The sequence below is a fragment of the Ranitomeya variabilis genome, chromosome 2 (genome assembly GCF_051348905.1).
Source record: "Ranitomeya variabilis isolate aRanVar5 chromosome 2, aRanVar5.hap1, whole genome shotgun sequence".
NCBI lineage: Eukaryota > Metazoa > Chordata > Amphibia > Anura > Dendrobatidae > Ranitomeya > Ranitomeya variabilis.
In genome coordinates, this window is record NC_135233.1 from 445,015,746 (window position 1) to 445,036,467 (window position 20,722).

At 44.0% G+C, this 20,722-nt stretch overlaps 1 protein-coding gene and 1 long non-coding RNA gene across 5 annotated transcripts in view; one reads left to right on the top strand and one right to left on the bottom strand.

Moving 5' to 3' along the window:
- LOC143806546 (uncharacterized) overlaps window positions 1–2,684 on the top strand; it is a 119,891-nt gene extending 117,207 nt beyond the window's left edge. The window contains exon 3 of the long non-coding RNA XR_013221505.1: window positions 1,892–2,684. This is a non-coding gene — a long non-coding RNA (uncharacterized LOC143806546). The remainder of the gene's footprint in view (window positions 1–1,891) is intronic.
- Window positions 1–20,722, bottom strand: part of NELL1 (neural EGFL like 1) — a 988,017-nt gene that overhangs the window by 15,223 nt on the left and 952,072 nt on the right. For all 4 annotated transcript variants that reach the window (XM_077287196.1, XM_077287197.1, XM_077287195.1 and 1 more), the window contains one exon: window positions 11,436–11,629. In XM_077287196.1, the coding sequence (XP_077143311.1) occupies window positions 11,436–11,629 (194 nt within the window). The remainder of the gene's footprint in view (window positions 1–11,435; window positions 11,630–20,722) is intronic.

Sequence of the window (20,722 nt, forward strand, 5' to 3'; positions counted from 1 at the left end):
AGGAAGATGAGAGACACCAGACCCAAAAATGCAGACGAGCTGAAGGCTGCTATCAAAGCAACCTGGGCTTCCATAACCCCTCAGCAGTGCCACAGGCTGATCGCCTCCATGCCACGCCGCATTGATGCAGTAATTGATGCAAAAGGAGGCCCGACCAAGTATTGAGTGCATTTACTGAACATACATTTCAGTAGGCCAAATTTCGGATTTATAAAGTATTCTAATTTACTGAGATAATGATTTTTGGGTTTTTATTGGCTGTAAGCCATAATCATCAACATTAACAGACATAAACACTTGAAATAGATCACTCTGTTTGTAATGACTTTAATGTATGAGTTTCATTTTTTGTATTGAAGAACTGAAATAAAGTAACTTTTGGATGATATTCTAATTTGGTAAGAAGCACTTGTAGGAGATGGAATTATTAGCAAGGTGTCAGAAATTGCTACAAGTTAACTCTATATGATATCCTCAAATAATGGACTTGAGTTGAAAAAAACAAGTCCAAACTAATAAATATATATAGATCTTTTTTTTCATTTCACATTCACCATATGGATTAAAAAAATTATATATATTTTTTTTTTTTATTTCATATGGTGAGTGTTGAAATGGAAGAAGTCAAGAAATGTTTATTTCACCACTGAGTATTTTAACTCCTAAAATAGGATAAAAAAAAAGTTTATAAAGTCATGTTCATCCTATAGTGGTAATGAGAAATATGACAGCTACATTACTATCTGCATTCTCTTAATTATCCAGTTGCATGTCAAGGTCATTATGATGAGAATCTCAGCAGGATATCTGCTGTATCCAGAGTGGATCTATGATCTACCTGACGCGTTTTGGGCAATCTATCCAGGCTGTTTCCTGAACTGTTAAATATCCCGCCTGCCCTCCTGATACACATGGCATATGGCAGCGCTGTCTGTCTGCAGATGGCCGAGTTGAATAAGGTCAACACTAAAGCAATATCCCCCATAGTCATTACCTGCCACGTTCCCTCGATTCTCAGTGCATTCAATTACTCTCATCTCCAATATTCACAGCTATAATGATGGTTACGGTATTACTTGTCATTACCAAGACTGCAGCAGCGACAGGTGCAAAGTCCTCATCCCCCGGCTAATAACCAGCAAAATATTAACACTCGTCTCCATAAAAACACACAAAAAAAGCCGCTAAGCATCGGGCCGGCAACAGGAACCATTTGCCACAACTGACTGCATTTAGAGAGTCAGAGCGGCCGACGTGGCTGGGTTGTGTTGTTTCCCTTCTTCTAGCGATGGGATGTGGGTATAAAACGCGTCGTGTAATTTATTTATGAAGTTAAATTACCGGGTGAACGTGGAGAAGGAGCCATAAATTATAATGGTGATTACAAACGACTCGCTCATTGATTCCCAACTGCTAAACGCTCAGACATTATTAATGCCGCCACCATTCCTCTTTGTGAATGTTGGCAGTGGCGGCCCATCCCCTGTGAAATACTAAAGCGCACCGGGACGGTGCTTCTACACTGTGATGACTTAAAGGGGCACTGACCAAATCCAACACGCCTGGGGCAGTTTACGCTCCAGTAAGAGTTATGTTCACATTCCGTCACCTTTTGGGAAAATTCTGAGCACATTTGATACAGAGGGACGGAGCGAAGAAAACTGTGGAAAAGAAGAACTGTCTGAATTACCCACAACCAATGATGTTGGCAACTTATTGTATGCTTTAGTCCTTCTCATCTTCCAAACAAAGCCGCCCATTTGTGGGTAAGGTTTGTAGAAATCTGCCAGGACTGTCTCTGAAAATTAGGGACAGTTTGCAACGAGGCTGAAGTTGGTTTCTTATTCATCAGTTTCTTATTCTGCAATTCTTTCTTTTCTGTTTTTCATAGGTTTAACAACAAAAAGTAAGCATCACAATAATAACATACAATGCAGCGAGGGGCCCTGATGTGAATACACGTAAAAACAGCTACAAAAATTATAAAACTGGCACAAAAATGGGCATCAAAGTGGGCAAACAGCCGATTTTCACAGATTTGAGTAAGTAACTAATGTTTTTAAGGGGATAAATGACTTTGGGCAACTGATCTCACACTAGAAATACACAGCGCTTGGATTTCTGGCTTGACCAGATCTACGATGTCACTGAGCACCATGAAGCACACATCGTAACTTGCATCACCCGAGGCCTACACTTAGCGCCTATGTGGACAGCATACACCGCGACGGTGCGCAGTGACATCATAGGCCTTGTCCAACCGGAAGCCCCAGCCCAGAGAGAGGAAAGATGAAGAAGATGCAGAGGTGGGATGATGGACTGCAGGGGTGGCGGAATAGGTGAGTATTATTATTATTTTTTGTTTGTTTTTTTCAACCTTTTGTTGCCCCCCTATAGTTCAGAAAAAAGCAGCAATGTTACTCAATTTGCGTGGCGCAACCTGGCAAAAATCCATATTCTGGAAAAATGCTACATTTTGAAAAATTTGATATTTCAACTCCAATTGAATAAATTCACTCATCTCTCCTGGAAATAAACTGAACTTGGAAAGTCTCTGATCTAAACTTCTGAGGATATTTTTATCTTCCGTCCTGTTCCTGGCGGTTCCTCGCGGCTCATTCACACAGCTGTGTCGTCGACTCCAAAATAGAAAGCTGCATATTAAACTAATCTGTAAAGTGTCAGCTATGAATGATTCCAGGTTGGAGATTTTCTTCTTCTGAAACAGACACCCCAAAGTAATGTGCAGAAAATGCCGCTGCAGGTGTCTGGCGCCAATGTGCTCGGCATTTGCATATCCCATTTACTGTAATTCTCCGGATGATTACATATTCACATTAGAGAACAGATACAAAGTGATCGGGAGTCATGGGCAAACCTCAAAGGGTTATTCCCAGCATTAAAGGGAACCTGTCACCCCCCCCCAGGCGTTTGTAACTAAAAGAGTCACCTTGTGCAGCACTGATGCTGCATTCTGACAAGGTGGCTCTTTTAGTTCGGGTCCCTGGCACTGCTGAAATAATCGTCCGTTTTTGAAATTTGTCCCTCATACCATCAAATCGCCGCGGAGGCAGGTCTTTCCCCCCTAATCCAGACGCCTCACAGCCGTCACTCATGGCCTCTGCGCGCCGGGCGCCGCCTCTTCCTTCATTAGCGTCCCCGGCACCTGCGCTGTAAGTTCGAAGGACAGCGCAACTGCGCATGCCCGGAAAAAAAAATAACAGCACAGGCGCCGGGAACGCTAATGAAGGAAGAGGAGGCGGCGTCCGGCGTGCAGAGGCCATGATTGACGGCAGTGAGGCGTCTGGATTAGGGGGGAAAGACCTGCCTCCGTGGCGATTTGATGGTATGAGGGACAAATTTCTAAAAAGATTCTTTCAGCAGTGCCAGGAACAAGAACTAAAAGAGCCACCTTGTCAGAATGCAGCATTAGTGCTGCACAAGGTGACTCTTTTAGTTACAAACGCGAGGGGGGTGACAGGTTTCCTTTAAAAGTTATCGCCTATCCAAACTTGTGCGCTAATGGGCGTCTGACCTCTGTAATTCCGCCACATGAATTCCAAGAATAGGGCTATGAAAAAAACATTGAAGACAGATTGTGACTCTGCACAAAATTGTTTAACAGCGTGCTCCATTTTTAAGAATTTGGTACTGCATTGATACCAGAACGTACTCATTTGGAGTACAGATGATGGCAGTGATGGGTCAGCACTAGTGATGAGTGAACGTGCTGCTATAAGGTATTCTCCGAGCATCCTCAGGTGCTAACCAAGTGTCTTCTATGTGCTCGAAAAATATGTTCCAGTCCCCTGTTGTGAATTCTGCTTTTGGGTTCCCTCCGGTGGTGGTAGGTGGTAATGCAGTTGTCCCTGGGTTTCATTCCTGGTCAGGTGTTTCTGCTGATTGCTGTTCTGACTGGGGTATTTAGGTGTGCAGGATTCATTAGTCCTTGCCAGTTGTCAATTGTTGTTGGGAGGTGTTGGACCTCTGCCTGGTTCCTCCTGCCTTTCTGCCAAATCAGCAAAGATAAGTGTCTGGTTTTGTTTCTGTGGCACACATGCTGTGTGCTTCATGATTCAGTGCTATTCTTTTGTGTTTTCTTGTCCAGCTTAGATTGTGTCAGTATTTTCTCAGTCTTGTTGGATTCTCTGGGGTTGCAGATATTCATTCCACGTCTTTAGTTAGATTGTGGAATTTTTTGTATTATCTGCTGTGGATATTTTTTGAAGGGTTTTAATACTGACCGCCTAGTATTCTGTCCTATCCTTTCCTATTTAGCTAGAGTGGCCTCTTTTGCTAAATCTTGTTTTCTGCCTGCGTGTGTCTTTTCTTCTCCTACTCACAGTCAATATTCGTGGGGGCTGCCTATCCTTTGGGGTTCTGCTCTGAGGCAAGGTAGTATTCCTATTTCCATCTATAGGGGTATTTAGTCCTCCGGCTGTGTCGAGGTGTCTAGGGTTTGTTAAGCACACCCCACGGCTACTTCTAGTTGCGGTGTTAGTTCAGGATCTGCGGTCAGTATAGTTTCCAGCTACTCCAGAGAAAGTTTCATGCGGCTCCAAGGTCACCGGATCATAACAGTACAACTGGCCAATAATGAGCTAAATGCATCTCAGAAGAAGGGAAGAAAGGTGTTGAGCCATTTTTTTTTCTGCAGTCTGTTTTGTCTTTTCTTCCCTCTTTATCTATGGGTGGCTGAGGAGTCTTGTGCTAGCATGGATGTTCAGGAATTAGCTTCTCGTGTAGACCAGCTTGCTGCTAGGGTACAGGGTATTTCTGATTATATTGTTCAGACTTCTGTTTTAGAACCGAAGATTCCTACTCCTGATTTGTTTTTTGGTGACAGGTCCAAATTTTTGAGTTTTAAAAACAATGTAAACTGTTTTTTGCTTTGAGACCTCGATCCTCCGGTGATTCCATTCAGCAGGTTAAAATCGTCATCTCCCTGCTGCATGGTGATCCACAGGATTGGGCATTTTCCCTGGAATCTGGGAATCCTGCTTTGCTTAATGTAGACTCCTTTTTTCAGGCTTTAGGATTATTATATGATGAACCGAATTCTGTGGATCAAGCGGAGAAGACCTTGTTGGCCCTGTCTCAGGGTCAAGAGGCGGCAGAATTGTATTGTCAGAAATTTAGAAAATGGTCTGTGTTGACTAAATGGAATGATGATGCTTTGGCGGCAATTTTCAGAAAGGGTCTTTCTGAATCCGTTAAAGATGTTATGGTGGGGTTTCCCACGCCTTCCGGTCTGAGTGATTCTATGTCTCTGGCCATTCAGATTGATCGGCGCTTGCGGGAGCGTAGAACTGTGCGCGCCGTGGCGTCGTCCTCAGAGCCAATTCCTGAGCCAATGCAGTGTGATAGGATTTTGTCTAGAACGGAACGACAAGGACTCAGACGTCAGAATAGGTTGTGTTATTATTGTGGCGACGCTTCTCATGTAATTTCAGTCTGCCCTAAGCGGACAAAAAGGATCGCTAGTTCATTTACCATCAGTACTGTACAACCTAAATTTCTGTTATCGGTGTCCTTGATCTGCTCATTGTCATCATTTTCTGTCATGGCGTTTGTGGATTCAGGCGCCGCCTTGAACTTAATGGATTTTGAGTTTGCCAGGCGTTGTGGTTTTCCCTTGCAGCCTTTGCAGAACCCTATTCCTTTAAGGGGGATTGATGCTACACCTTTGGCTAAAAATAAGCCTCAGTTTTGGACACAGGTGACCATGCACATGGCGCCAGCCCATCAGGAAGATTGTCGATTTCTGGTGTTGCATAATTTGCATGATGTTATCGTGCTGGGTTTTCCGTGGTTGCAGGTACATAATCCTGTGTTGGATTGGAAGTCTATGTCTGTGACTAGTTGGGGTTGTCAGGGGGTTCATAATGATGTTCCTTTGATGTCAATCTCCTCTTCTTCCTCTTCAGAAATTCCAGAGTTTTTGTCTGATTTTCAGGATGTATTCGATGAGCCCAAGTCCAGTTCTCTTCCACCGCACAGGGACTGTGATTGTGCGATTGACTTGATTCCAGGCAGTAAGTTTCCTAAGGGCCGGCTTTTCAACCTGTCTGTGCCTGAACATACCGCCATGCGGAGTTATGTTAAGGAGTCTTTGGAGAAAGGGCATATTCGGACATCTTCTTCACCGTTGGGAGCGGGATTTTTTTTGTTGCTAAGAAGGATGGCTCCTTGAGACCTTGTATTGATTATCGCCTCTTGAATAAGATCACGGTCAAGTTTCAATACCCTTTACCTTTGCTTTCTCATTTGTTTGCTAGGATTAAGGGGGGTAGTTGGTTTACTAAGATTGACCTTCGGGGGGCATATAATCTTGTTCGTATTAAACAGGGTGATGAATGGAAAACTGCGTTTAATACGCCCGAAGGCCATTTTGAATACCTTGTGATGCCATTCGGGCTCACTAATGCTCCATCGGTTTTTCAATCCTTCATGCATGATATCTTCCGGACTTATATTGATAAATTCTTGATTGTATATTTGGACGATATTTAGATTTTTTCCGATGATTGGGAGTCTCATGTGGAACAGGTCAGGATGGTATTTCAGATCCTTCGGGACAATGCTTTGTTTGTGAAGGGGTCTAAGTGCCTCTTTGGGGTGCAGAAGGTTTCTTTTTTGGGCTTCATTTTTTCTCCCTCATCTATGGAGATGGATCCGGTTAAGGTTCAGGCCATTTATGATTGGATTCAACCCACATCCGTGAAGAGCCTTCAGAAATTTTTGGGTTTTGCAAATTTTTATCGCCGTTTCATTGCTAATTTCTCCAGCGTGGTTAAACCCTTGACCGATTTGACGAAGAAAGGCGCTGATGTGGCGAATTGGTCCTCTGCGGCTGTCTCTACCTTTCAGGAGCTTAAACGCCGATTTACTTCTGCTCCGGTGTTGCGCCAACCGGATGTTTCCCTTCCGTTTCAGGTTGAGATTGATGCCTCTGAGATTGGGGCAGGGGCCGTTTTGTCTCAGAGGGATTCTGTTGGTTCCTTGATGAAACCGTGTGCCTTCTCCTTCCGCAAGTTTTCGCCTGCTGAACGCAATTATGATGTCGGCAATCGGGAGTTGTTGGCTATGAAGTGGGCGTTTGAGGAGTGGCGACATTGGCTTGAGGGAGCTAAGCACCGTATTGTGGTCCTGACTGATCATAAGAATCTGATTTACCTCGAGTCTGCCAAACGGCTGAGTCCCAGACAGGCTCGATGGTCCTTGTTTTTTTCCCGTTTTGATTTCATGGTTTCGTATCTTCCGGGTTCTAAGAATATTAAGGCTGATGCCCTTTCTTGGAGTTTTTTGCCTGATTCTCCTGAGGTCCTTGAACCGGTCGGCATTCTGAAAGAAGGGGTGGTCCTTTCTGCCATTTCCCCTGATTTACGGCGGGTTTTTCAGGAATTTCAGGCTGACAGACCTGACCGCTGTCCTGTGGGGAAATTGTTTGTTCCTGACAGATGGACTAGTAGAGTGATTTCTGAGGTTCACTGTTCCGTGTTGGCTGGTCATCCTGGTATTTTTGGTACCAGAGATTTGGTTGGTAGGTCCTTTTGGTGGCCTTCCTTGTCACGTGATGTGCGTTCTTTTGTGCAGTCCTGTGGGACTTGTGCGCAGGCCAAGCCTTGTTGTTCCCGTGCTAGTGGGTTACTTTTGCCATTGCCGGTCCCTGAGAGGCCCTGGACGCATATTTCTATGGATTTTATTTCTGATCTTCCGGTTTCCCAGAGGATGTCGGTTATCTGGGTTGTTTGTGACCGGTTTTCTAAGATGGTTCATTTGGTACCTTTGCCTAAATTGCCTTCCTCTTCAGATTTGGTTCCGTTGTTTTTTCAGCATGTGGTTCGTTTGCATGGTATTCCGGAGAATATTGTCCGACAGAGGTTCCCAGTTTGTTTCAAGGTTTTGGCGGGCCTTTTGTGCTAGGCTGGGCATTGATTTGTCTTTTTCTTCTGCATTTCATCCTCAGACAAATGGCCAGACCGAGCGAACTAATCAGACCTTGGAGACCTATTTGAGATGCTTTGTGTCTGCTGATCAGGATGATTGGGTGGCCTGTTTGCCATTGGCCGAGTTTGCCCTTAATAATCGGGCTAGTTCAGCTACTTTGGTTTCGCCTTTCTTTTGTAATTTTGGTTTTCATCCTCGTTTTTCTTCTGGGCAGGTTGAGCCTTCTGACTGTCCTGGTGTGGATTCTGTGGTTGACAGGTTGCAGCAGATTTGGGCTCATGTGGTGGACAATTTGGTGTTGTCTCAGGAGGAGGCTCAACATTTTGCTAACCGTCGTCGGTGTGTTGGTTCCCGGCTTCGGGTTGGGGATCTGGTTTGGTTGTCTTCCCGTCATGTTACTATGAAGGTTTCTTCCCCTAAGTTTAAGCCCCGGTTTATTGGTCCTTATAGGATTTCTGGGATTATTAATCCGGTGTCTTTTCGATTGGTGCTTCCGGCCTCTTTTGCTATCCATAATGTCTTCCATAGATCTTTATTGCGGAAATATGTGGTGCCCGTTGTTCCCTCTGTTGATCCTCCGGCCCCTGTGTTGGTTGATGGGGAGTTGGAGTATGTGGTTGAGAAGATTTTGGATTCTCGTTTTTCGAGGCGGAGGCTTCAGTACCTTGTGAAATGGAAGGGTTATGGCCAGGAGGATAATTCTTGGGTTTTTGCTTCTGATGTCCATGCTGCTGATTTGGTCCGTGCCTTTCATCTGGCTCGTCCTGATCGGCCTGGGGGCGCTGGTGAGGGTTCGGTGACCCCTCCTCAAGGGGGGGGTACTGTTATGAATTCTGCTTTTGGGTTCCCTCCGGTGGTGGTAGGTGGTAATGCAGTTGTCCCTGGGTTTCAGTCCTGGTCAGGTGTTTCTGCTGATTGCAGTTCTGACTGGGGTATTTAGGTGTGCAGGATTCATTAGTCCTTGCCAGTTGTCAATTGTTGTTGGGAGGTGTTGGACCTCTGCCTGGTTCCTCCTGCCTTTCTGCCAAATCAGTAAAGATAAGTGTCTGGTTTTGTTTCTGTGGCACACATGCTGTGTGCTTCATGATTCAGTGCTATTCTTTTGTGTTTTCTTGTCCAGCTTAGATTGTGTCAGTATTTTCTCAGTCTTGTTGGATTCTCTGGGGTTGCAGATATTCATTCCACGTCTTTAGTTAGATTGTGGAATTTTTTGTATTATCTGCTGTGGATATTTTTTGAAGGGTTTTAATACTGACCGCCTAGTATTCTGTCCTATCCTTTCCTATTTAGCTAGAGTGGCCTCTTTTGCTAAATCTTGTTTTCTGCCTGCGTGTGTCTTTTCTTCTCCTACTCACAGTCAATATTCGTGGGGGCTGCCTATCCTTTGGGGTTCTGCTCTGAGGCAAGGTAGTATTCCTATTTCCATCTATAGGGGTATTTAGTCCTCCGGCTGTGTCGAGGTGTCTAGGGTTTGTTAGGCACACCCCACGGCTACTTCTAGTTGCGGTGTTAGTTCAGGATCTGCGGTCAGTATAGTTTCCACCTACTCCAGAGAAAGTTTCATGCGGCTCCAAGGTCACCGGATCATAACAGTCCCCGTTGCTGTTAGGCAATCACTGCATATGTTGCGGCTAGAGGGATTCCAACATATTTTTCCAGCTTTAATCTTAATTATGCAACTGACAGATTTTAGTACAATGTTACTAGTGGAAAACATCCATGCTGAACCAGAATCAGTCACATTGTAACCTGTAGCCTCTCCTCATTCTGTAAGAGCTTAGATGACCCCTCTTGACAGCAATAATCAGTTCTCATGTCGTAGCGTGGGAGGAATTGCCCTTTTCATCTTATTTCCTGAGTGGCTGACATCACGTCTGTGGGGTTGATGCATGCGCCGGACACGTGATGCCAGAGCCGTGCAGCGACGCGTTCCCCCCATTAGTTCTGAGTGGATCGCGTTTCGGTAATTACTGTGAGAAAATCCTTCTATGGGAAGGAGGAAAATGAGTGTCCTCAGGTCTTCTCTCCTCCTACCACTCGAGACCTGGACGAGCCCAAATGACACCACATCGAGCGAGTATAGATGACTGCCAAAAGATCAATGGCTCGTATAGGGCATTAATACTTACTGATTGGAGGGAAATCTGAAGTAAATCCATCCCCCATAACAATATTAATTAATGGTGCAGCTGTAGACTACAAACATTCAGAAAATGCTCTTGCCATTTTGTGTATACAGCTCCTATACGGAGCTATTCGTTTCCATGGTTACAAAATGTAAACACCTTTTTATGTTGTTTTTTTATTCTGCAGTTGTCTGTTTATTCTTTTCTACTTTCTGGGTTAGTTAAAGTATAGGGACAGAAAAGTTTGCTACAATGTATCAAGGTGTTTTAAAGAGTTATTCCACCTCGCTGTAAAGAGTTATGGAGAGGGAATAAAGAGAGGGTCCGACCGCTGGGACCCACAAGTTATTGTCTATCGTTTGGAAAGATGATACCTTTACAGGATTGTCGAGACTGGATACCATTGTAGCAAATAGAAATATTACGATTTTGTAAAAAAAAATGTTAGCCTCTAGACTTAAGCAAAAAAAAAGAAAAGTCCATATTCACTGACAGCAAGCAGAACATGTCTGTTAAATGAATAACAATAACTTTATTTTGTATATAGCACCTATACATATAGATACCTTACTTACCTTGACTAAAAATATTAGTTTGCAATTGTGTGTCGTACCCCTGCTCATTACTGGCTGTTGAATGAGTTAACTGAGAACTGTCAGGAGGCTCCATGTGATAGGGAGTGTGTACCTACCTTATTTGTCTCTTTCTGAGCTCCTGCACTGATTTATGACCACAGCAAAGTTCATCTGAACTTTGATGTTTGAGGCAATAAATCAGATTAAAAAAAAGAAAGGAAAAAAAAAGACAGATAAGACCATTACAAACTCTCAGTAATGGCGGCTCACTGTTGAATTCTCTGTTAACTTATTCTCAAAAACAAAGAAAAGTTGTTCCAGCTTCTTGATAAAATTTAGTTTTTAATCCAACATATTAAAATCAAAAAGGACACACTCCTGGGACAATGCCATAACACATGTGAAGAGAGCTCTCTTCACATGTGTTATGGCATTGTCCCAGGAGAGTGTCCTTTTTGATTTTAATATGTTGGATTAAAAACTAAATTTTATCAAGAAGCTGGAACAACTTTTCTTTGTTTTTGGGATTCCACTACGTCGTGTCAGGACGAAGTTCCGTGCCTCTTACATCTATCGGTGAGCTGGCTTTTTTCTTTTCTTTTTTTGTTTGTAACTTATTCTCAGCCAGAGAGAAAGATAAAAGCCAAACTATGTACAATGTTTAATGAAACCCAATTGCATAAATTTGGGAATAAAATTAATGTTTACATTTAAGAAAAAAATAAAATAAAAAATGCCCCAAATGTATCGATATTCTTTATCAAGTGTTATTCTGCGGATTTACCTTGCACGAACAAACCGAGCATCTGTCTTCTTTTAGGGTCCAGACTTGGCCGTTACGTTTTAGCCCACCTTCGTGAGGACAGTCCCCCGTACAAGACGGGCCAGACGGACAAAGGCAGTCAAATCCTCCTTCTAAGTTGACACAAGCCGAATCGTTCCAGCACGTGTGAGTCCTCAACGTACATTCGTCAATATCTGCAAAAACAAAGTGAGTTTCATTCGTTTAATTCAATCTCGGTTCCTAATCTTGGGTTCCAGCATGCAGTTTACTCCAGTCACCCCCAAATCTGCATTCAAACAGAGTGCATTCAGATGAAAGCTGCGTCATCAGAGTGAAGCTGAAGGGTCATGAGTGACTGCACAGTAAAGAGGAATCATGGTTTACCACAGGAGAATTTTGGAAACCGCTTTAGATGTGAATGGAGACAAAGAAATAATTATCCAAACCTGTAGACTATAACGTCAGCGTACTGAAATGTAACTAGAGGGGCAACTCGATTATCGCCTATCCCCAGGATTATTTCCGACAAATCCAAAGTATAATTTCCGCTCTAATGCACTTTGATTCCAGATTTCTGCATGCTGTCAGTGAATGGAAACTCTCCACTTCACATCCCGAATCTGAAGACCCTTTGTGAATATATCAGGTGGACACAGAAACAAGAGCCAGATCTGATACATTGTAACAAGCCCCGCAGCCTCTGGATGTAAAGAATGGCTGCTGTCATTCACAGAGAGCAAGCAGAGATCTTACAGATGATTGATAATCCATATACAAAGAATATTAGGAAGTTTTGTGAAAAAGGAGCAATCATCTCATCCCTCAAACAAGAACGGAAAGACTCTTGTCTGGCTACAAAAAGTGTTTTTTTTATTTTTATTTTTTTGCCTTAAATACAAAGGAAATGTGTCATCTTTAACTGTAGGCCTCTTATAGATAATTTCATCTTCAACTTGATTAACTTTCCACTATAACAATGATTTTGACCAGGGGTGCCCAAACTTTTACACACCACTGTAACATTATGGATTATTCCAATGTGATACATTGTTTCTTTATCATGAGCGTTTAAGATTCCTATAGTAATGAGATCAGTATGGACGATCCCATTTTTTAGTGCACCCCTTCTATATGATGAATGTGCTCTGTGTGGACAGAAAATTCTCCGGATCTTGTCTTCTGTTACACAATGTTCTACGTGTTTTTCTGTGAATTCCCAACATTTCGCCATCAGGCTGATACAATTGTACTGGGAGTATTGGAGCACAGCACTGTGATGGGTGAAGGGGATAACAAGGCTGTGGGTGGCATCACCTTCTTCCAAGAAAAAAGAGTGAGTGGCGTGCGCCCGGGGATAAGTTACCGCACACCATCTCAGCTAGGCGCATTGTCATCTAGTAATTGTGCCACACAGATAGTGTCAGGAGGTCGGGCATAGACTGCTGAGAAGGGGGATTCACAGGTCACCGTTCCAAGGAAAAATGTGTATGTCGCAAGAAGGACTGCCACATCTCCAGATTCTCCTCCTTTTTGTCAATTTTGACCCAAATGTCCACAATTCGGAAATGGTTTTTGGAACCTTCTGCAGGAATAAGGTTTGCGGAGAAACATTATATGGCTAAAGCTTCCAACTTTGCTTGTTTTTTCATATGGGATTAAGAACTTACTGGCAGGTAGTTGCTAACTACCTGCCTGTTCATTCCGGCCCTAAACTCCCACATCACCCCTTTAAGACTGGCATATGGAACGTCCAATAGTTCCCACAGAGTACCGCCAAACGCTCCATAGTTGCCACACCGTACCGCCAAATGCCCCCTTGTTCCCACAGTACCGCCAAACGCCCTATAGTTCCCACACAGTAACGCCAACCGCTCCATAGTTCCTACACAGTACCGCCAAACGCCCCCTAGTTCCCACACAGTACCGCCAAACGCCCCCTAGTTCCCACACAGTACCGCCAAACGCTCCATAGTTCCCACACAGCACCGCCAAACGCCCTATAGTTCCCACACAGTAACGCCAAACGCTCCATAGTTCCTACACAGTACCGCCAAACGCCCCCTAGTTCCCACACAGTACCGCCAAACGCCCCCTAGTTCCCACACAGTACCGCCAAACGCCCTATAGCTCCCACACAGTAACGCCAAACGCTCCATAGTTCCTACACAGTACTGCCAAACGCCCCCTAGTTCCCACACAGTACCGCCAAACGCCCCCTAGTTCCCACACAGTACCGCCAAACGCCCTATAGTTCCCACACAGTAACGCCAAACGCTCCATAGTTCCTACACAGTACCGCCAAACGCCCCCTAGTTCCCACACAGTACCGCCAAACGCCCCCTAGTTCCCACACAGTACCGCCAAACGCCCCCATAGTTCCCACACAGTACCGCCAAACGCTCCATAGTTCCCACACAGTACCGCCAAACGCCCTATAGTTCCCACACAGTAACGCCAAACGCTCCATAGTTCCTACACAGTACCGCCAAACGCCCCCTAGTTCCCACACAGTACCGCCAAACGCCCCCTAGTTCCCACACAGTACCGCCAAACGCTCCATAGTTCCCACACAGTACCGCCAAACGCCCTATAGTTCCCACACAGTAACGCCAAACGCTCCATAGTTCCTACACAGTACCGCCAAACGCCCTATAGTTCCCACACAGTAACGCCAAACGCCCCCTAGTTCCCACACAGTACCGCCAAACGCCCCCTAGTTCCCACACAGTACCGCCAAACGCTCCCTAGGTCCCACATAGTACCACCATGCAGTGCCAATGTAATAAGGCCATATAGTGCACACAATACTAAAAAATAATGCCCAGTTTAGTGATGGCAGGATAACGCTACTGGCTGTTATCAGAGCTCGACCTTTTAGTTCTGGTGAACGTAAATCTTATTCTTCAGCACAAGACATTGTGGACAATTATATCTTATTTCAGCTTTGTGGGAACAGTTTGGGGAAGACCCTTTTTTGTTCCCCATGACTGTGCCCAGTGCATAAGGTCCACACAGACATGGGGGGGGGTTAGTGGAAAAACAGGAGCGACCGCACAGAGCCCAGACCTCAACCTCATCCAACATCTAGACTGGAGATTATGATCCCGGCCTCTCCCCAACATCAGGGTCTAACCCCCCCAAACGCTCCTCTGGATGAAGGGGCAAAAATTCCCACAGACCCCTCCAAAATCCTATAGAAATCCTTCCCAGAAGAGCGTGAGCCGTTATATCTGCAGAGGGGCGACTCCATATTAATGTCTACGGAGAATGGGAGGTGAGAAAATCTCCTGGAGGGGGAATGTGGAGGGCGGGAGGTTTAGCTAATTTAGCTGTTATCAAGAACAATCCTACTCCCTAATATCAAGCAGAGCTCTTATAAAATGGTAAGGAAATGGCAATATAGAAAGTTGCAGTTCAAAATACAATTAAATGTGTTTTCCACCACTATGATGCTGACGACACTCTTAGGATAAGTCATTACTTTCAGATCAGTGGAGGTCCGACGTCTGTCTCCCCATCTAAACTACCAGATAAATATTTGCCATAGAGACCAGTGCAGCAGCACCACCTGTAGGTAGTCCATATAATCTACTATATAATTGTCTAATAGGTACTTCCGTCTGTTTGTCCTTCTGTCTGTCTGTCTGTCACGGATATTCATTGGTCGCCGCCTCTGTCTGTCATGGAATCCAAGTCGCTGATTGGTCGTGGCAAAATGCCCACGACCATTGCCACGACCAATCAGCGACGCGCACAGTCCGGAAGAAAATGGCTGCTCCTTACTCCCCGCACTCACTGCCCGGCGCCCGCATACGCTGTCCGGTCACCGCTCACACAGGGTTAATGCCGGCGGTAACGGACCGCGTTATGCCACGGGTAACGCACTCCGTAACCGCTGCTATTAACCCTGTGTGTCCCCAATTTTTTACTATTGATGCTGCCTATGCGGCATCAATAGTAAAAAAAGTAATGTTAAAAATAATTAAAAAAAAACAAACCTGCTATACTCACCCTCCGTAGTTCGCCGAGCCGCTGCCGCCATCTTCCGTTCCCGGCGATGTATTGCAAAATTACCCAGAAGACTTAGCGGTCTCACGATATATACTGATATATACTGCCTGGGGCTGCTATATACTACGTGGGCAGTGTTATATATTACGTGGGCAGTGTTATATAACACGTAGCATTTGTTATATACTGCATGGGCTGTGCTATATATATATATATATATATATATATATATATATATATATATATACTAGCTTAAGAGCCCGGCGTTGCCTGGGCATAGTAAATATATCTGTGGTTAGTTATAGCACCTCACTTCTCTTATTTTCCCATCACGTCTCTCATTTTCCCCCTCATATCTCTCATTTTCCCCCTCACTCCTCTTATTTCCCCCTCACTCCTCTCATTCCCCCCTAACACTTGTCATTTCGACCTCACATCTGTCATTTTCCGATCACTCCACTATTTTCCCTCACTCCTCTCATTTTGCACTCACACCTTTTCATTTTCACCTCACACCTCTCATTTTCCCTTCAGTATATACATGTTTGTCATCTCCCTTATATATAGTATACACCTGTATGTCATCTCCTGTATATACCTGTATGTCATCTCCCCTGTAAATAGTATATACCTGCTGTATGTCATCTCCTCCTGTATATTGTATATACTTATGTGTCATCTGCTCCTGTATATAGTATATACCTGTATGTCACCTCCTCCTATATATAGTATATACCTGTATGTCATCTCCTGTATATAGTATATACCTGTATGTCATCTCCCCTGTATATAGTATATACCTGCTGTATGTCATCTCCTCCTCTATATACCTATGTGTCATCTCCTCTTTTATATAGTATATACCTGTATGTCATCTCCTGTATATAGTATATACCTGTGTGTCATCTCCTCCTGTATATACATCAAAAAGGAAAAAAACCTGCCTAGATAAATGTCAAAGCTTCAAATCAATATAACCATCAAAAAAGAAACCGGAAGCTATATAACCATAAAATAATAGAATTTTATTGAAAACATACAAAAATACAAAATAGACTAAAATTAAAAAAATGGAGGTGAAGAATATGCAAAAGAAACCATCAAGAGGCAATATGATACAATGATGTTTTAAATATACAGCGGGTTATTAAACAAGTGTCCAATTCAAAAAAATGCGTAAGATTCAATTATAATTAAGTCCAAAACAGGTACTTCCCTTCATCAAAATTAGTGAGGGGTACTATACGCATAAATATATATACCCAAGCATATTGATAATAATAATAAGGCCTACCAGCAAAAGGCAGACTCAAAAAACGTATCACCGTATGGTTTTATATAAAGGCTACAATAGATGTAAAAAATGGAAAATTCCTCAAAATGTTTATGCAAGACACCAGCATAATTAAAGTGCATCCACTAAGTCTAAGAAATAAGGCAGCCTATACAATGCAATGGCTTGCTGCTGGTTCGAAGTGTATACAATAATCCTAATACTCTAACAGCCTGTATAATATAATATGATAGCCTACATAAAGAGGATATCATCCTTCATATACAATGAGTCCATCTCATGCCAAAAATAATAGGCTTAAAGTGCAAACAGTGACCCTAATAATAGAGCAGCTTAACATACGGCCAATTCACATGTAAAGGGATTTGCCTACATAAAGAGGATATAATCCTTCATATATAATGAGTTCATCTCATGCCAAAACATTTTGGGCTTAAAGTGCAAATAGTGACCCGAATAATAAAGCAGCTTAACATACGGCTAATTCACATGTAAAGGGATTTGCCAAATGACATATATAAAAAGAAATAGCCTGGGATATTACCTCTGTGGTGGTAGCAGCAGCCCGACGCACACTTTCCCTTAGACGAAGCAATACGCGAAACGCGCGTCGGGCTGCTGCTACCACCACAGAGGTAATATCCCAGGCTATTTCTTTTTATATAGGTCATTTGGCAAATCCCTTTACATGTGAATTAGCCGTATGTTAAGCTGCTTTATTATTCGGGTCACTATTTGCACTTTAAGCGACGGGCACAGTCTGCCGCGAATTCTGGAATTATCATTGTCCTCCACTGCTGTCAAGTGCCGCCATTGTGTAGGGTGTGTGCCTGCATCTCCCTGTATGGGCGGCATCTCCCTGTGTTTCTATCTTAGAATGGGTCGTAAACGAAAATACGCCAATGAGGATGACAGAAAAGCAGCAGCAGTAGCAAGAAAACGACAACATCGGGAACAGGAGACACCACAACAAACTGCCGCCAGACAAGCCCAGGATGTGGAATCTCACAGACAACGTCGCCAACAGGAGACACCACAACAAACTGTTGTACGACAGGAACAACATGATCGCCAAATTCATAAAAAACAAATGCTCTACCAACTAAGGCACGACCAGGACAATATTCAACAACTTGCACATTACGTAACAGACAATGAAAGTACAATTCATGAACACTACTATGGGGATATGAATGCAGTTTGCTCTAAATGTGACTCTCTGAATTTCATTGATGAAAAACCATCTGACAATCAGTTTACTCAATGCTGCCAAAAAGGAAAAGTTATGCTACCGAGACCTCACTACTCAGATCTGTTTGAGCAGTTAATGAAAGGAATGCATCAACACAGTAGAAATTTCATGGAAAATATCAGAAGCATCAACAGTTCTCATGCGTTTGCTTCATTCGGTGCCAACATGGCACCGCCCCCTGGATTCGGACCGTATTGTTTTAAAATTCACGGCCAGATCTACCACCGCACTGGAACACTTCATCCAGAAATAGGACAACCACCAAAATTTTCGCAATTATACATCATTGATACAAATGAAGCTACAGAACAAAGGATGAACCTAAAAGAAAACGAAAAGTGTGATGCTGAACTGATGAACCAAATTGCTGTACATTTACAAATTGCATACATAATTGCATACATACAAATTGCATACATACATCGGGTATTCTAGAATATGCATGTCCACATAGTATATAGCACAGCCCACGTGGTATATTGGTCAGGCACGTAGTATATTGCCCAGTGACGTAGTATATTGCCCAGCCACGTAGTATATTGCCCAGTGACGTAGTATACTGCCCAGCCACGTAGTATATTGCCTAGTGACGTAGTATATTGCCCAGTGACGTAGTATTCAGCACAGAGCCATGAAGTATATTGCCCAGCCACGTAGTATATAGCCCAGCCACGTAGTATATTGCCCAGCGACGTAGTATGCAGCACAGAGCCACGTAGTATATTGCCCAGTGATGTAGTATATTGCACAGCAATGTAGTATACAGCACAGAGCCACGTAGTATATTGCCCAGCCACGTAGTATATCGCCCAGCGATGTAGTATATAGCCCAGCCACATAGTATATTGCCCAGCTACGTAGTATATTGCCGAGTGACGTAGTATACAGCACAGAGCCACGTAGTATATTGCCCAGTGATGTAGTATATTGCACAGCGATGTAGTATACAGCACAGAGCCACGTAGTATATTGCTCAGCCACGTAGTATATTGCCCAGCCACGTAGTATATTGCCCAGTGACGTAGTATATTGCCCAGCGACGTAGTATATTGCCCAGCCATGTAGTATATTGCCCAGTGACGTAGTATATTGCCCAGCCATGTAGTATATTGCCGAGCCACGTAGTATATTGCCCAGTGACGTAGAATACAGCACAGAGCCACGCAGTATATTGCCCAGCCACATAGTATATTGCCTAGCCATGTAGTATATTGCCCAGTGACGCAGTATATTGCACAGCGATGTAGTATACAGCACAGAGCCACGTAGTATATTGCCCAGCCACATAGTATATTGCCTAGCCACGTATGTCACAGGTTAAAAAATTAAAAATAAACATACTCACCTTCCGATCCGAGGGCCCCTTGTAGTTCTAACATACTCACCATACTTGTAGTTCTGTCGCCTGTGCGAGGTACAGGCGGCAGCTTCTGGTCCCAGCCTGCTCGCGCAGGCGCGCAGGGCCTGTGATGACGTCGCGGTCACATGACCGTGACGTCACGGCAGGTCCTTTCCGCGCAGGACTTGCGATGACGTCGCGGTCACATGACCGTGACGTCATGGCAGGTCCTTCTGCCAGACCATCCGAGCCACGTTACCAAAAAATTACCGCACACTCTGATTGGATACAATGCAAAAAAGGTGTACAACACGTTTATTAATAAAAAAGAATTGCCATGAAGTAAACAGAAGTAGAGTAAATTCAGATTGGACCAAACCCAACGTTTCGACCCACAAGGGTCTTATTCATGGGATTGCTTGGTATCCAAAGATGCGTATATAGACATAAAGGCCGGTGGGCAATTTTTTCAGTACAAATCCTACGGTGTCACAGGGAGGCGCATCTGTGCGTGCGTGTAGATGGAGACAAGTATTAATGCATTGCGGGGTCAAGAGTAGCGTTCCGGTGCATAAGTTTTGCCTGTGGGGGCTCGGGGCTGTAGTACTCCCGTATAGAGTTAATAGAAGCCAGAAGAAGTGGGAGAGTCCGGAGAGGCGTGTTGGACCAGAATCCGGTGTGGCAAAATGTACTCAGGAGAAGGACCAGGCACCCGGTATGCTGAAGAGACCGGTGTGCTGGAGTAGAGGAGCGGCACTCCCGTGCCTTGCTCGAGGTAATGTGCACATTACCCATGTGCCCACCGGCCTTTATGTCTATATACGCATCTTTGGATACCAAGCAATCCCATGAATAAGACCCTTGTGGGTCGAAACGTTGGGTTTGGTCCAATCTGAATTTACTCTACTTCTGTTTACTTCATGGCATTTCTTTTTTATTAATAAACGTGTTGTACACCTTTTTTGCATTGTATCCAATCAGAGTGTGCGGTAATTTTTTGGTAACGTGACTCTTTGGACCTCCGGGTCTGTCTTATCAGCACCTCGCATTATCTTTGATCAGAGTGCATACCATTATTCTTTTCATAAGACCATCCGAGCCAACGGAACGTGCCGGTTGCATCGCGAGGAGTGAGAAAGGCGGCGTAGGTGAGTATATAATCATTTTTTATTTTTTTTATTATTTTTAACATTAGATGTTTTTACTATTGGCGCTGCATAGGCTGTGTCAATAGTAAAAAACTTGGTCACACAGGGTTAATAGCAGCGGCAACGGAGTGCGTTACCCGCGGCATAACGCGGTCCGTTACCGCCAGCCTTAACCCTGTGTGAGCGGTGAGCGGAGGGGTGTATGCGGGTGCCGGGCAGTGAGTTAGGAGTGGCCATTTTCTT